Source organism: Lepisosteus oculatus, chromosome 5 (genome assembly GCF_040954835.1).
Source record: "Lepisosteus oculatus isolate fLepOcu1 chromosome 5, fLepOcu1.hap2, whole genome shotgun sequence".
Taxonomy (NCBI): domain Eukaryota; kingdom Metazoa; phylum Chordata; class Actinopteri; order Semionotiformes; family Lepisosteidae; genus Lepisosteus; species Lepisosteus oculatus.
This window is the reverse complement of record NC_090700.1, coordinates 13,811,342-13,829,400: the sequence shown is the minus strand read 5'-3', so window position 1 is coordinate 13,829,400 and position 18,059 is coordinate 13,811,342. Positions and strand designations below refer to the sequence as shown.

Genomic DNA, 18,059 nt, shown 5'->3' with positions numbered 1-18,059 from the left:
AAAAAGTTAAAGATCAGGAGTAGTAATTTCTTATTGCTACACAGTTCATTAGTCATTTTGAGAAAAGCCAAGCAATTGCTTGAATGAGTAATTATTATCTCTCCTGACATAAAATACTGTGTTTCATCCCGTTTGTCTGGGTGTTATAAAGGTAGATGTCAACACATGGAAAGCCATCTCCAGCTTCTTTTATTCTCATTTGAGGAATGTGGTGAGCACCTCTTTAATAATGTTTTCCTAGGTGGACTGCAGCTTTTCATCATTAACAAAATACATTTAAATAATGCCACCCAATTACACAATTAACTGTAAAAAGGCATACATGAAAAATTATTTAAATAAAAGGCATATATGAAATCAATCTAAAATAAAGTTTTTTAGGCATTTCTCCCTCAAAGTGTATTATGTGCAGCTCTTGAATCTACCATCTTAAAATACTTTAAGAAGTGTATGTTTCCTATAGGTTGTTATTTTTTAACTGGTTGGAAGCATTATTTTAAAAGTTTAATTCAGTTTTTCTGTTAATAATGTATAATTATATTTACTCTTGACCATTGGGTATTTAATGAATTTGAATATTTAAGCGGAAGGCTAGTTGTATTTAAATGCAGATCAGCTTATTTCTTTTGAAAGGTGCAATGTTTTCTACATTCAGATCAGTTTTTCAAAAGTTTATAGTCATTAACAATGTGTCATATATATTAAATAAGTCTACCACGTATTCTACTAATAATTTAATTCAAGAACTACAAGTAATCCTTAATGCTAGAGTATGAATACAGATGGACTGTATGTTGCTGTTGGTGAAATTTGCTTTTGAGAAATGGAAAGAGTACCATATAGATCCCTATAATGACATTTCATCTCCTAAACCTACCTTGGTAAATGCCATTCAGGGTGCGCAACATTTAATGATAAGTTAATGACTTCTATAATTGCAGGACAAAGAAAACAACTGTGAAGAAAACATTGGACATGAGCTCCTTGAATGCAACATTTTCTCCAAATGATACTTTTGTCCGACCTCAGTTCTTTTATGTGAATGGGTTTTCAGACTTACCTAATGCAAAGTCCTATTACATTTTCATGTGCTTTGTTTATGCTATTACTGTCTTAGGGAACTCTTTCATCATGTTCATAATATTTATGGAGAGAAGTCTTCATACCCCTAAATATGTGGCTATTTTTAATTTGGCTGTTGTAGACATGTGTGGCAGCACAGCTCTTATTCCTAAGATGATTGAAACCTTTTTGTTTGATTCTCAGTTTATCACATATGAGGCCTGCTTTGCCAATATGTTTTTTGTACATTTCTTTTCTTCTATGCAGTCAATTACTTTGGTTGTACTGGCCTATGACAGGTTTGTTGCTATATGCTTCCCCCTTAAATATCATATCATTATGACTAACAATTCAATAACTGTAATTCTGTCACTAGTGTGGATTGTCACAGCAGCAATATTAATTACAGTTGTCCTTCTATTTATCAGACTGTCCTTCTGTAAATCAACTGTGATAAACAGCTATTTTTGTGATCATGGCCCAGTGTTTCGTCTGGCTTGCAATGACAATTCTCCAAATTACAGAATGGCTATATTCTGTACAACAATATTTTTTGGTGCTCCATTAGTGGTGATTGCATTATCATATGTGTGTATAATATTTGCCTTGTTAAAGATTGCATCATTGGAAGGACGTTTAAAGGCAATGAAAACATGTACGTCCCATTTAATCCTAGTAGCAGTGTTTTACCTTCCAATAGCAGCTACTTACATAGCTGGATTAAGTTCCACTATTCATCCCAATGCTAGAATAATAAATACTTCCCTAGCTACTGTCATTCCACCAATGCTGAATCCTATAATTTATACATTAAAAACAGATGAGATAATGGAAGCAATTAAAAAGTTTTGTAAAAGAAACAAGATACTTTCCCAAGTAATGGAAAGTTAATTTTGAAAACACTGGAATAGTTGCCAGTACAAATAGCCAAATAATATGTGGTTGTAAATATATTTTAGTATATCCAGTTTATTGTAAACTGGTAGCTTACACTTAAACACAAAGTGTAAAAATACTGAATTCATGTAATTGCTAGGAACTATCCCAAGAGTGTACAAACAGAAATGAATTACTTCATCCTCTGTGCGACTATGTTAAGTTTTTCAAAGCAGCTGCAAAGCAGTTAGTCACCAAATGAGTTAGCAGGGCTTTTTACTGATCTTTCCAAGGAAGGGCTTTGTATCCTTTTTTTACTAGTAGGATCTCATGTAGCTCGTAGAATTGTTCTTCATGGAAGCCTCTTTATATAACCCTTCTTATAGGCAATTCTTATGTTTCAGTAGTTCCATCCTAATGAATGTGAAAGAGAGACAAGATATGTATTTGTTGTAACTCGCCTAGCTGAGGGAATACTAGCCTAGCCAGAAGAACTGAGTCAGGGAATTAGTATGAGAATGGAAGGAGGGTGCAAGATTAGGATCTATCCTTTCTCTTATGTTTCTTCCATTAATGTTTAAAATACCTATGATAAATTCACATGTATACTGTATGCTGTAAAGCATCCATTCCATGTGAAAATCCACTCAACAAAGTAATATGGTAGATTGGCAAATGTTCATTATTGGGAGATGATAGAAATTGTAAACCATGTGGAACATCACTTATCAAGACAGAGAAAGTCAGGCTAAACATACAATTGATTTTGTATTGGATTCCATAGTGCCAGCCTGGTGTTTTGTCATATTCTGGACTTTTTGGTTGATCATGTCTATATTGTACATTTGTTAGCCACTCCTTATTCTTCTTGATATTCATCTTAATTTTACGTTAAGATTCTGAACAGCAAATTTTTTTATTGTGTGTCAAATCCCAATGAAATAAAACTGTTTGTATTGTTACAGATATTGTAAGTGACTATTGAAGTGTCTTGAAGAATCTAGATATGTGGTAACACCTGGCCTGTGTCACCATTTCCAGTTTCAAAGCAAGGAGATGTTTGCTTTGCTTTTACGAGATTCATAAATCAAAGTTATCATAAAGTTTACCTTGATTTGCCTTAGTTAACTACGTTCTGAGTAAAAGATTAAGTTTCAATCAACAGTCGATGAAGACGGTTTAAACCGGGAAGGGAAAGAAAGAGATGAGAAAGAGACAGATGGAATGACAAGGGGACAGAAATGCAGAAGATGAGAGCTCCTTGTCCTGATCTTCCAGAAAGACCAGATTACGGTCAAGTATTTAAACCCTGTTAAGAGGGATATTGTTTTGATTTTCTCTGTAAAGAATCTCTCACAGGCCTTTTCTAGTTATTGAGTGCATTTTAAAATTGATTTTGTAGTATTTGGGTTTACAGAGAGAGATTTAACATTAGGTCATATTCTGTTTGATTTAGAAGGTGATTTATTGCCTTTTATTCTGGCCTCTGTAGGCATTACAGTATAAGAGTTTAAATGCTACATAGTGGTCTTTTTTCTGGGTGGTGAGGATTTAGACATGTTAGATGCCTTGTGTGTAAATTTGTAAACAATATAACTTCTGTGTTGTATGTTATGATGTGTGTTGTATTGTGTGTATTGTCCTTGTCAATAAATATTTGTTTAACTCAGTGTGCCTGAATTAATTCTCTATTCACCAAAGCTGTGCCAGAGAAAAAAGAATGTATGTGCCTCTATACCAACAGCTCAGGCATATTCTTCTCAAAATCATTTACAAATTGAGGATTATGATTATTTACATATTGATTGTAAATTGTACATATTGATGATTATTCATCATTTTCACAACTCCCTATGTATAACGCTGTTATTTCTCAAAACTGCACTGTAATTTGGTAAAGGAAAGTCAGATTTTAACCCGATGTCATTTTAATTATTTAATTACTTAAATGTACAGTATATAGTGCTTTTGTCGACACTGCATTCAAAGAGCTTTACAGGTAAGGGGACTCCCCTCCACTATTACCAATGTGTAACACCCACCTAGATGATGCAATGGCAGCCAAAGTGCACCAGTATATTCACCAAACATCAACTATTATATTGGCTTCCCCATCATGGAGGAATCCATGATGTATAAAGTCCATTGGGAAATTTAGTTAGGACATCAAGGTAACACCCCTACGCTTTTTGAGAACTGCTCTAAGATTTTTAATGGGAGTCAGGACTGTTTATGTCTCATCTGAAGAAGTGCATCTTTTTTACAAGTGTTGAACACAGACCACAGGTTGAACACCCTACTGTTCCCACTAACACCTCTTTCAGCAGCAACGTTAACTTTCCCAGGAGGTCGCCTATCCATGAACTGGCCAGGCTCACACCTGTTTGGTGTTGGTGGATTACCAGTTGTGAGTTGCACACTGTACAGTAGACATACATATGGAACACACTAAAGCTGCAACTCTAAAACAGAACTTTTTTTTATTATGAATATATTACAATGTTATAGTAATATATTATACAGTTGAATTAGTACTATTGTTATATATCCATTTATAATCGTTTTATCCAACAGAGGGTCATGGGGTGCCAGTGCCACCTTTATAAGCAATGGGAGTAGGGCAGTACAAACTCTGAATGGAATGCCTGTCCATTGTAGTGCACATACATACAGTACACTTGTATCAATTCAAATTTTCCCAGAAGCCAATTAACCTACCAACATTTCTTTGAACTGTAGGCGAAAACTAGAGCATGTTGCGTAAACCCACTCAAACACTGGGGAGGACTTACAAAGGACTTCCTCCACACAGATAACACCCTAGTTTCAGAATTAAACCCAGGGTCTTGGTACTGCAAAGCAGCCCTGCTAACCACTGCACCATGATGCTGCACAAAAGGGGGATATATACAGTACACTGATGGAAAAAAGAAAGTTCACTGCTCAATTTAGGGAATGACAACATCTGACACCCTATCCAAGAATACCCATATTGAAACCATAATCTGGAACTAAGATTTATTTTCCTTGCAGAGCTTAGCTAACAAAGGCAGCCTTTAAAAAATCATCAGCAGGCTACCAATATTTAAACTCATATGTTAACTCCAAGGTCCAAATCAATGCCTTGTAGTAATTTTATTTCTGATGTAGAAGAAGAGACTTGCAACCACACAGCTGATTGAGGAAGTACTGAGTTTAGAATTTGTAGATGGATGGAGGGCCCATTTTTTTGTGGTCCTGTTTAATTTACCATGCAGTGTATGTATTTGAATTTTAAAAATCTGTGTGAAATAACTAGTCTGCAGAGTGATGTATAACCAATATACCTGTATAATCTAAGAGGCCAAATATATAGTCCTTGAATTTTAAATCTTAAAATGGAATTAATTCATGTACTCGTCTTGTTAATTCACTGTATCCCATTTCTATATAAACTGATGGAAAAAAAGAAGCACAACATTTTCTGGAATGAGAATACTATAGTAATAACTTATATACTTTCACAAAACGTTGTCAATTTGTTTGTCTGACCAGCAATACAGCTTGTGCAGTGAGGCATTGCAACTTGCCAATCACACGAAAGCTCGTTGGGTGCACTTTTACCCAACGAGGTCCAGGCGGAACAATGCCTGATCAGGTCACCTTTAAAAAGGCTTAGGTCATTGCGAAGAAAAGGCCACACTTTGTCATTTGTATTTGAATTCCATAATGCCTTGAATATCAGCAAAAGCAAGGGAGACGGCCATTGGCATGCTGCAGGCAGGCATGTCATGTGCCAGCATTGCCAGACACTATGGAGTGAGCCGCTCCACTGTGTCCTGACTGCAGAGAAGGTTTCAGCAGACTTGTAGGACAGATGACCATCCAAGATCCGGTCGCTCTCGAGTGACCACACCAGAGCAGGACTGACACATCAGACTGGTCTGATCTGAGAGATCGTTTCAGATCTGCGACCCATTCTGCTGCTGAAACTGCCAGCAGATACAACGCCTGCATCACTGACAGGACAGTAAGGCTCCTTGCTGCTGGCCTAAGAGCAAGGTGACCTGTCAGAGGCCCTCTGCTCCCACCTCTTAGATGTCACACCAGACTGGCTTGGGCAAGACAGAGGCTGTGATGGACTCATCAGCAGTGGCATCAGATTCTCTTCACAGTTACTCTTCAGCCTGTTCCACGCAGACAGGAGGGCCAGAGTATGGAGAAGGAGGTGTTTCTTTTTTACATAAGTATATATACATAGATAAGTGTCAAATGTTCATAGTTAATAGTTACTCATCCTTGATACTTTTATTACTGAATTAATCCTTAATTGTTTAAGTAAGTCAGGTGGTGACGATCATTGGGAAAATTAAGAACCAAAGATATTGCAATAGAATGAACATGCCACAGTTGACTGCCTCTACAACAGACAGCAAATAGCTAGGAAATTAATATAATCTTATGGACATAGTTGTTCCTGTTCCATACTGATTTAAACAACCATAGTCTTAATCTTCATGCTGTGCGCCTATATTTTGCAAGAGCAAAATTAATTGTCAGACTGTCATATACTTGTCATATCCACAGGGATTTTAAGTGCAAACATGCTTTAAGGTCAATTGCTTCTCCAAAGGGCAGGGCAGAGGCTCTGTGGCTAAGGATCAGCGCCTGTGGCTGGAAGGTCGCTGTTCAAATCACGTGGCCGGCAGAGGATTCCTACTCTGTTGGGCTCCTGAGCAAAGCCCAACTGCTCCAGGGGCGCAATATAAATGGCTGACCCTGCACTCTGACCCTGGGCTTCTCTCTCCCTATCTTTGTGTCTCATGGAGAGCAAGCTGGAGTATGCAAAAAATACAAATTCCTAATGCAAGAAATTGTATATGGCTAATAAAGTGATCTTAAAGGACCTTTTTACAAGCATTTCATACTACAATACATGAACAAGACCACAACTGATGCTGAGTTACTTGTTTGCAAACAAAACAAATTCAAGCAAAACAAATCTACTTTAAAAATGTTTATGCAACTACATGCAAAGCATACATCATCTCCTCTCCTACTTAAATCTCTGGGGTGTACTGTACTGTCTTTGTGGAAATAATTCTTCTTGGTATGGCCCCCTGTTAATAGCAGTGAAAAACGTCATATACTGTAGATATTTGCTATATAAGAAGCTTGTTGCTGCCAAGCAAAATAATTTATTGTGCTTAAAGCATGATAAGGTAAATCGTTATTTAAAAAAAAATCAGTGTGCATTAACCATATACTAATTTCATGATCCTGGAGAGAAATCCTGTAAAAATATCAGGGTGAGTGTTATAAACATTTTACATTTTTTAACTTCTTATTCCACCATTATTGTTATGTAACATACTGTTAGAAATGCATTGTCTAAATTCTCTCTGACAACAGATATAAAATTCATAGAATGTGGAAAAAGTTATTGAATTATAAAACCAATTTTTATCAAATTTGATATTAACCAACAATGTTTACATATGTATAATAATTGTTTAATTATTACTAATAATCCAATCTTTTATACACAGTTTATATAATGGTTAATTTTTGGAGACTTAAAAGCTTAAAAAACTAAATATTTATGTTCAGCATACCATGATTCGTACAATATCTGGTCATACTGTGAAATTATTCTAATTACAAAAAAAAATGATCACATAAAAAAATAATTTGATAAGTTCTACATAACCCGCCCTGACATCTGCACATTGTTTGTCAATAGAAGTCTAAACCTTAATCAGGTGTTTGATGGAGATATATTCCAACACATATATGATGAAATTCTTAATGCACTGTTTTAGCGATACAAAACTATGAAAAGGAGTTTAAGAAAATTACATATTTTAGATCCATTATGGAACAAAGCATCACAATAAACAGTATCTTCTGCTTTTAAAAGCTACTTGAATGCTTTTGACACATTTTCAATATAGAGAGACTGAAATGTACCTTTAGTGCTTTGAGAGGTTAACATAAAGCTAATATAATATTATTATATACTGTATGCTGTCTTTTAGACGTTTACTTAAACTGAATGTGGCACAAAACTTACTGAATGGTCATTAGGATTAAAACAAAGTATCAAAGTACAATATATCTGTACACAACACAAAGTAACGTACTGTATGTGTGGAATTAAGCAAAAAATAAAACATTTATTATAGTATACGTAGTATGCATATAAATACTAAATAAATACACCACATTCTGGACTGTAAAGCCACAACAACAATTTTTACTTTCAAAATATTAAAAAAATACTATATAAAATTCTACCTTTATAATTACAGGTCACAGAAAAGTGAAGTAGAGAAGCAAGTCTACCATGAACTCCCTGAATTCAACATTTTTGCTAAATGCTACGTTTGTTCGACCTCAGATGTTTTACATCAGTGGGTTTTCTAATATTCCACATGTGAAGTACTATTACATTTTCTTGTGTCTTGTGTATGCTTTAACTGTTTTAGGAAATTCTTTCATCATGTTCATTATATTCTTGGTGCGAAGCCTTCACACCCCAAAATATATGGCTGTTTTTAATTTAGCTGTGGTTGACATGTGTGGCAGCACAGCTCTTATTCCTAAATTGATTGACACCTTCCTGTTTGAATCTCGGTTTATTTCATATGAAGCCTGTTTGTCCTATATGTTTTTTGTGCATTTTTTTTCTTTTATTCAGTCACTTACTCTGGTGGTATTAGCTTATGACAGATTTGTTGCTATATGTTTTCCCCTAAAATACCACGTTATTGTAACTAACACTGCAATGCTTGCGATGTTAACAGTAGTATGGATTCTCACTGGAGGGCTAATGACTACAGCTATAATTTTTATTACCAGACTATCTTTCTGTAAAACAACTATGATAGAAAGTTATTTTTGTGACCATGGACCAACATATCGTATGGCTTGTAATGATTATACTCCAAATAACATAATTGCTATATTCTGTACAGCATTATATTTTATTGCCCCTTTGGTGCTGATTGCATTATCTTATTTGTGTATAATATTTGCTTTGATAAAAATTGCATCAATGGAAGGACGCTTAAAAGCAATGAAAACATGCACCTCTCATCTAATCTTAGTGGCTGTGTTTTATTTCCCAATATCTGCCACTTACCTTGTTGCATTTACAGCCACTATTCACCCCAATGCCAGGATAATAAACACTTCCTTGGCCACTGTCATTCCTCCTCTGTTGAACCCCATCATTTATACATTAAAGACTGAGGAGATAATGGTAGCAATTAATAAGCTTTACAAAAGAAACAAGATATTTTCAACTATAAGTAACAATAAATAACAAGACCATTCTTGGAAGCAATACTTATACCAACTCAAATGCAAATATTCATGGAAAATGTGGAATACTGCACAGATATTGTGTTTTTTATTTTTAAGTACAAATCTTATCTTGGTGTCAATGAAAATGAAACAATCTAGAACATCCAACCTTTGCCAAATGGCTTCAGCTGCAAAAGAAGAGTGGTGGAGTATCCCACAGCAGTCTGTGCAGAGGTTGATCAGGTCTATGCGTCAACACTGCCGGGACCATGTAAATATTCAAAAAAAGAAACTCTGTAGGGTTTCGATTTTGATCGTCTGTCAAATCTTCTGTAATTTAATTTACCATGTTTATATTATTTTATTAAATTTATTAGACCTGAATGTTTTATTTCCTTTGTACATCGGTATACTTTACAGAAATCACCCTGTTATGGTTCATTTTCTGTTCTTCATGACTGGTCTGTCCATATAAACAAGAGCTGCAGTGGCAAATGATGCTCACCGCTCACTTTAGGGAATGAAAGCATCTGATGCCCTTTTCAAGAAAACCCATTGTGAAACCATAATACTGTATATAAACAATATTTTTTTTTACTGTCAGGATTAACAGTAGCTAACAAAAGTGTCCTTTAATCCTTTAAAAGAAGTTATCAATAGGGAATGAGTTTATAATCTCATATATTTATTGCAACAAACTAATGGCTTGATTGATTTTTTCTTTAGGTAGAAGCAATTGTCTTTCAACCACCAAGCTGACTGAGGAAGTATTGAGTTTACAATTTGTTAGATTGTGAGTCTGTTTTATTGAACCTGTTTAGATTTGAACCATTTGAGTGCAGTGTCAGTAATTCCAAACAAAGTCTCAAGACGTGAAACTAGGATATCATGGTTAACATTGTTAAAAGCAGCACTTAGGTAGAATGAGGATAGAAAGAGAACCAGAACCAGAAGCAATTAGAAGAAGGCTAGTAACTTTGACTAGGTTTCTGTGGTGTGAAGTTGTTGGAAACCACATCAGATCAATAAGCTATTTGCAATGAGGTGATTATTTAACTGAATTGTAATGTGACGTTCTAGAATTTTTGCAAGAAATGGTAAGTTGGAAATGGGGGCAAAAATTGTTTAGATTTTCCAGAGCCCTGTTTGTTTTTTTTTACATTGGGGTAATGGCAGCAGTTTTGAGGACCTTTGGTAAAACCCCTATTCATTTATTATATTGAGGACAATGGAGCAGAGAGAAATAAAACAGGACTGAAATAAAGTGGTGGGATATACTGTACAGGGTATACAGCTGGTGGATTTCATATGCCAAACCAGTTTACAGAAGGATGCAGAGTCAAGAAGAGAGAAGTTAGAGAGAAGGGAACCAGTAAAGTTAGGCAAGCAGGGAAGAGGCATGGAAATGATGTGTTGTGGAGAGAATGTGATGCCAAATGGTGTCAATCTTGGAGCTAAGGAAATCTAAAAATGTGTTGCAAAGTTGCGAAGAGACAGAAAATATTAGGGCAGTTTGGCTTTAGCAGGATGTTGATGGTGGAAAAAAGGTGTCTCCAATGATTAAATCAAGGGCGTGTCCTTTGGTATGTGTTGGGTTAAGAACAAACTGGGTAGATCACAGCATTCCAACAGAGCTAGAAAATCCTTAGCTAAACTGGAAGACCATACGTCAATATGTATATTAAACTCCCTAAGAATAAGAATCCTCTTAAATCTGTGGCATAGAAATTAAAGTAAATTGACAAACTCACCTAAAAAGACTTAATTACGTTTGAGTGGTCTATAAACCGTGGCAATGATGGTAGAGTGGGGAACAGACATTTTAAAGCACAACATTCAAAAGAAGAGAGGTATATTTATATAGTAATATATTTATCAAGCCAGTTTTTCTCAAGTTATTGCTTCTCAAAATAATGACATCATTTGAAATCAGAAACTCCCTTCTGCTAGGCTTTCTTCATTTTGCTTTTTTTCCGTTTGTGTTTTTTTCTAAATTTCCCCAGCAACCTGTTTCCTACACAACTAAACTTTAGAATCCTCTAAGGCAGAAATGCCTGATTCTGATTCTGGAGGGAAGGTGTGTCTACAGGTTTTCCATGTATCTTTTAAGCACTAGCATCTGAATTGCTCAGAGAAACTTGGAAATTGGTCCATTAAACCAGTAAGCAGCTAATTTAACTTGAGAGATGAGATGGAAAGAAAATCTGCAGACAAACCAGCCCCCCAGGACCAGGATTGGAGCCTTATACTCACGTTGCCACTGTAAAACAGAACTTAAGATGCATTTGTTTTTTATCAATAAAATTAAAGGGATAATATACAATACATATTATAAATTTATACTGTACATAATTCTAAATTGGGCATAATTGTTTTTAAGCTATTACATGAAATTTAACTTTACAAAAGATTTCTGAATGTATTCTTAATTCTTTAACCCAGGTCCAAATTAAGCTTTGGCAGGAGCAAATGACTGATGTGGACTGGAAGTGACAAGTTTGCTTATGTCTTTAATTGACAGTTTCTGCAAGTATCTTCTCACATACTGGTAGAGATGACTGTCATACCTACAGGATTATTGATTGTTAACATGTTTTAAGGCCTATTAATTCCCTAGCTTTGTGCAGCACTTCATCCAACAATACTTGAACAAGAGCATAACTGATACTGAGTTATTTGTCTACATCTTCAGTGTTAAACATAATCAATTTTAAATAACATTAAGTCTTTGATGTAACTTTCATATAACCAAAAACAAAACATACATTATCTACTACTTTCTTAGTGAAATCTCTGAGGTGTACTCTTTGTGGAATTAATTGTGCTTGGTATGGCCCCTGTAGATGGCAGTGAAAAACATCATATACAGTAGTTTACACATTTATAAATGCCTGTTGCTGCAAATGCAATCAGAAACACACAGTTAATTGTACTTGAAGCATGCTATGGTAAATTGTTATTTCAAAAAAAGAAAAAGCAGTGTGAGTTAACAATATTATAATTATATGTTCCTGGATAGAAAACTAGATTTTTTCCCTGTAAACCCTTGGGTGAGTATTATACAGTAAATATTTTAAATCTATGTAGCTTTTTATTACTTTATTAATTTTCTCAATATATGTACAGTATATGAAAAGGTATATGAAAGACACATAAAGCAAATTAATGTGACATATACTGTAAATCCTTATTCATTCAGCATTTTAACATATTAATTATTATTACATAATATATTTCTAACATTAGAAATACATTGTCTAAACCCTTTTGTTGGTAGATATAAATTTCACAGAATTGCAAAGCAGAAGCACACAGACTTTAATATTAAACCTGACCAACAATTTTTACTTATGTATATAGTAATTGTTTAATTATTACTATGAATCCAGTGTTTCATGTGCAGATTATTCTGTCATCCAGTTTGAGCAAGTAAAAACATGTTTTAACTCGAAACAAGAAAGTATTTATAATAAGAAATGACAATATCTGGTTCTACTGTAATTACAAAAACGCATGAACACATTAGAAGGTAAAATTGACCCTGACTTTCATACAATGGTTTTGTCTCTAAATGTCATTTGTTAGTCTAATCTTTGATCAGGTGTTTCATGGACATAGTGCAATCGTGAACAACACTGTAAGCGCATATACCATGCAATGTATAGTTTAATTTCATTTTATAATGAATTTAGAAGAAGGCTATGAACTCTTTTTAGCTGTACTAAACTGTGAAAAGATGTTCAAATCAATTACATATTTTAGAAGTATAGTGGTACAAAGCTGCAAAACTAATAGAACTACAATGACCTTCCCCTTCTTCCTTTCCAGGATGTTTAACATGAAGCTAATATAGAATATTATAATATAATATATTCATTCTTGGCCTCTGTATTTGGAATTGTGTTTTATTATTGATAATGTTGTCAAGTCTGAATTTGGCTTCTCTGGGTTTTTTTTTGTGTATGTTCAATTGGACTGTCTATGTAAAGTTTATAAAAGCGTTCACCTCTCTGTTCTAATAGATTTTGAATTTCATGTTCTTTTTGTGAGATGATATTAAATATTGTTTCCTAACACAGCTGTTTTAGCCATTTCCCTGGGAAAAGTGGATGAGATGTCTAGGCAATTGTTTAACTAAACAAAAGACTATCAGGACATGACTCTATCAGGTATAATAGAGTTACTTGTAAGGAAAAGGTCATTTCTTGAATTAATTAGATTTTTTTCCTCACAGGTCACAGAAAAGTGAAGTAGAGAAGCAAGTCTACCATGAACTCCCTGAATTCAACATTTTTGCTAAATGCTACGTTTGTTCGACCTCAGATGTTTTACATCAGTGGGTTTTCTAACATTCCACATGTGAAGTACTATTACATTTTCTTGTGCCTTGTGTATGCTTTAACTGTTTTAGGAAACTGTTTCATCATGTTCATTATATTCTTGGTGCGAAGCCTTCACACCCCAAAATATATGGCTGTTTTTAATTTAGCTGTGGTTGACATGTGTGGCAGCACAGCTCTTATTCCTAAATTGATTGACACCTTCCTGTTTGAATCTCGGTTTATTGCATATGAAGCCTGTTTGTCCTATATGTTTTTTGTGCATTTTTTTTCTTTAATACAGTCACTTACTCTATGTGTATTAGCTTATGACAGATTTGCTGCTATTTGTTTTCCCCTGAAATATCAAGTCATTGTCACTAATACTGTAATGCTTATCATGCTAACAATAATATGGATTCTCACTGCAGGGATAATGACTTCATTAGTAGTTTTAATTACAAGACTATCTTTCTGTAAAACAACTATGATAGAAAGTTATTTTTGTGACCATGGACCAACATATCGTATGGCTTGTAATGATTATACTCCAAATAACATAATTGCTATATTCTGTACAGCATTATATTTTATTGCCCCTTTGGTGCTGATTGCATTATCTTATTTGTGTATAATATTTGCTTTGTTAAAAATTGCATCAAAGGAAGGACGCTTAAAAGCAATGAAAACATGCACCTCTCATCTAATCTTAGTGGCTGTGTTTTATCTTCCAATATCTGCCACCTACCTTGTTGCATTTACAGCAACTATTCACCCCAATGCCAGGATAATAAACACTTCCTTGGCCACTGTCATTCCTCCTCTGTTGAATCCCATCATTTATACATTAAAGACTGAGGAGATAATGGTAGCGATTAGAAAACTTTATAAAAGGAACAAGATACTTTTGACTATACAGTAGATAAATAGCAAGATCATTTTTTGAATAAATAATTATTACAACTCATAAGAATGAGCACAGAAAATGTGGTATAATGTTTAATCTGCTTAGTGCAACATGTACTATTTAAAACTACAAATTTAATCAGTGTCAACAAAAGGCAATAATAATGCACAATAAAATACAACAGTCTAGCTTTTACATCAATAACCTATTGGTTACATACATAATATTCATTGGGTTTTTCATTTGCTATGTTGTATTTTTACTAGAACGTTTTTTTGTGTTTCTGTGCATTTCTGTGCAGAAGAGAACAAATGAAGTGTTGTGAAAGAGAGTGCAATAAAGTAGGAAGGAATCTTTTTTAACATCTGGAGGCACTGCTCATCGTACTGTACATTGAAAAATGTCTCTTAGTCAACAACTTGTTTCTTTTCTAGCAAGCTAATCCGGAACTTTTAAATTTCCAGTAGACTAAGAAAAGACTGCATGGTGTTAAAGTTCAAGAGCAGACATTCTGTAAGGTTTCAATTTTGATAGTTGAACACATTTTCTGTGATTTCATTCACTGTTTTGAAAATTTGATCAAATTCATTAGACCTGAATGTTATATTTTCTTATATGCACAAGTATACATTACAGAAGTCACCCTGTTATGATTAATTTTGTGTTCTTCATGATTGGTCTGTCTATACAAACAGGAGCTACAGTGGCAAATGATGCTCTCTGTTCCGTTTAGGGAATTAAAGCATCTGACACCCTTTCTGAGAAAACCCATAGTGAAACCATAATCTGGAACTAAGATTTTTTTTTCCTTTAGAAAGTAGTTAACAAAGGTGTCCTTTATAAAAACATCAGCAGACAACCAATATTTAGACGCATATGCTAAGTCAAAGTTACAAATCAGTGTCTTGTAGTAGATTTTTGGTGTAAAAGAAGAGCTACCACACAGCTGATTGAGGAAGTGCTGAGTTTAGAATTTGCATCTGAATAGAGGGCCCATTTTTATGTGGTCCTGTTTAATTTACCATATCTGTTTGCATTTAAAAAATCTATGTTAAATAACTAGTCTGCACAGTGATGTATAACCAATATATAATCTAAGATGCTAAATATATAGTCTTTTAAATTGAAATCTTCTAAAAAAATCAAGATGTAATTAATTAATGGGCTCATCTTGTTAATTCATTGTGTCCTGTTTCTAAATATATAATATGTAGAAGCATTGTAAGTCTTACTTGTTTACAATTCCAATTTACACTTCTGGTTCAACTCCCAGTTCGGGCATATATTATAATTGAAACTACTCCAGATTCATGCCTACATAATATACTGTAAACCTCAAAGTGAGTTATGTGTGGTAGAATGCTGTACTTGTACAGTATATCAATGCATTCAGTATGCAGTAAGGTTTGTAAAGTATTTCAAACACATTATAAAGGTAAAAACAATTCTGTGATGGATCCGTGTTTTGTTTGCAAAGTTTTTATACTATACAGCAACTTACAAAACTAATTAAAAGACTTCATAATTATGAATCACTTGGTGAAATCTTGTTTTTTTTAGGATGTACTAATAACTTTCAAGGAGAGAAAGAAGAACAATAATAAATGATTAAACAGGAAGACATGCCTTCTTATATTGTTCATTTTTAGTTGCCTTGAAAGAATTTTGTAGAGGGGCTACACTTGTTATGCAGAAAAGAGACAGCTTATACAAAACTGTTTGATCTACCAAGTGTCAGTATGTAAGTGCAACTTTGAAAAAAAAAGATTTTTCTAAGTTATGTTTGATTAAAACAAAATTAAAACTAAAAAAACAGTCCTGTTTTCAATTCAATGAATGGAAACCTTTAAAGAATACAAAAATGAAGTAAAGCACTACAGTTCTAATATCTTTGAATTCGTAACTAAAATTAACTCAGATCAAGTTGTTGACAAGATCTCATTAGCTCAGTATTTTTAGAAAATCCCACTAGGATAGTATTCATCAAACAAGTAAAGCTAAGCTAATTATCTGCCAATTTACAATGTTTTTTCTTTGATACTGTAATTGCATTTAACTCTATAATGCCTTTATTGACAAGTATATTGTATTCTTGTTTATATGTACATTTTGAATATATATAATAAACTGTCATATTTTCCTTTTTTTAACTCTAGAATATTTGTTTGTTTTTCTATCTACCAGGTCAGTTATCCTTCAAGGTCATTGCTTTAAACCTAAAAATAATAAAACCATTTGATCGCCCCTACTGATAGGCTTTAATTATTTTGTCTTATTGCAAATTACCTAAATGTTTTTGCTGTAAATTCTTATTTTCTGTGAGATTTTATCTTCTTTAAATATTTTCAATATTTCTTGTGATGTTTTAGTGACAGTGAAGCCCTTTAGGCTTCAGAATGACTCACTAATTACTACAGCACACTGATACTGTGCTAAACCTCCCTGGTGGATTACAGTACAATAGAGCTCAATTAAGGTAATGCTGTATGATTTATAGTACTACTCTCTCAATTTTTTAAACAGTTCTCTAACTAATCATTAATGTCTGCTAACAACAAAGCCTTCATACAGTTTATGACACAACAGAAAAACAAAACACCTGAAAAACGTACTGTAATAGGCACTTTGGACTTATGCAAAAATGTAACGATATGCAACTAAAATGATATATAATGATATAAAAACTGGACCTAGAATAAAATTGTGAACAATATGGGTGTACACATTGTCTAAGTAAAATGAAAGAGATTATAAATAAATTATTTGATTATTCACAATATGAACAGTACAATTTCTTGTTTGTAGCCATTCTGATGTTCTGGTTAGCCTGTAAATGGACCCTAAAATTCTCAGATCACATTTTCACCATTACACAATGCCGGATTGTTAAGTTTTAAGAACTACTGTATAGTCCCATTCTTCTGGTAAAGCTTGGACAAGCACATGCCTTGGTCTCTGGTATCTCTAGTCTATGCACCTGGAAAAGGAATCTAGACGATATCCAGTTGGAATGTTGTTGTCGATGTCCACGCAGGCACCGGTAATCAGTCCCACACCTCCTGGCACAGTTGGAGCACACTCGGGCAGATTTTCACAGCTGGTGGCCAATTTACCTATTATTTACTTGTTATTTCTTTGTTTAATTTCCCTGAAATACTTCCCTTTCCCTTCATTCAGGGCTCTGTTATAAGCTGAGGTATTGTGTGTTTGCTACCTTGTAATTTATTTACACCAGTTTTTGTGCTTGCTTACTTATTACAGCATTTTCCCTGTTCCTTGTCCCTGTTCTTACCACTACCACTCTGCAGCCCTGAGTGTTGGGTATATTTTTTGTATTTTACTGTTCTATTTTGGCTTCCCTTTTTCTTTTGTTGCTCTCTTGCAGCGTCATTACAGAATGACAGAGCCACAGAAGGAGAACTCAGCTGAGGCCAGAGAGCTGTCCCAACTCCTGGCATGGCATGAGGCAGCACTTCAGGTGCAGGACCAGCACACCATGGAGCTGTTAGGAGTCTTAGAAGACACCAGCAGGCTGTTACAACAGATATTAATTTTTATCAACAATCGCCTTGGTCTCAACACCGAGGCAAAAAAGCCAATGAGGGCCC

The 18,059-nt window shown here is 34.3% G+C and overlaps 3 protein-coding genes across 3 annotated transcripts; all 3 read left to right on the top strand.

The window, feature by feature from the left end:
- The first annotated feature begins 975 nt into the window (after window positions 1-975).
- Window positions 976-1,953, top strand: LOC138239077 (olfactory receptor 51F2-like). Its single transcript, XM_069189705.1, has one exon. It carries the CDS (start codon window positions 976-978, stop codon window positions 1,951-1,953), a length of 978 nt encoding a protein of 325 aa, XP_069045806.1.
- A 5,988-nt stretch (window positions 1,954-7,941) lies between these two features.
- On the top strand, window positions 7,942-9,244 carry LOC138239123 (olfactory receptor 1E16-like). The gene is made up of 2 exons (XM_069189755.1): window positions 7,942-7,974; window positions 8,249-9,244. Exons 1-2 carry the CDS (start codon window positions 7,942-7,944, stop codon window positions 9,242-9,244), a joined length of 1,029 nt encoding a protein of 342 aa, XP_069045856.1.
- Window positions 9,245-13,485: 4,241 nt separating this feature from the next.
- LOC138239122 (olfactory receptor 1E16-like) lies at window positions 13,486-14,466 on the top strand. The gene has a single exon (XM_069189754.1). It carries the CDS (start codon window positions 13,495-13,497, stop codon window positions 14,464-14,466), a length of 972 nt encoding a protein of 323 aa, XP_069045855.1. The 5' UTR covers window positions 13,486-13,494.
- The last annotated feature ends 3,593 nt before the right edge of the window (window positions 14,467-18,059 follow it).

Bases quoted from the DNA above. Each gene is read 5' to 3' on its own strand.
- LOC138239077 (XM_069189705.1), top strand. From the start codon at position 976: ATGAGCTCCTTGAATGCAACATTTTCTCCAAATGATACTTTTGTCCGA.
- LOC138239123 (XM_069189755.1), top strand. From the start codon at position 7,942: ATGCTGTCTTTTAGACGTTTACTTAAACTGAAT. The intron at 7,975-8,248 runs GTGGCACAAAAC...AAAGTGAAGTAG, and splicing joins GACGTTTACTTAAACTGAAT to AGAAGCAAGTCTACCATGAA.
- LOC138239122 (XM_069189754.1), top strand. From the start codon at position 13,495: ATGAACTCCCTGAATTCAACATTTTTGCTAAATGCTACGTTTGTTCGA.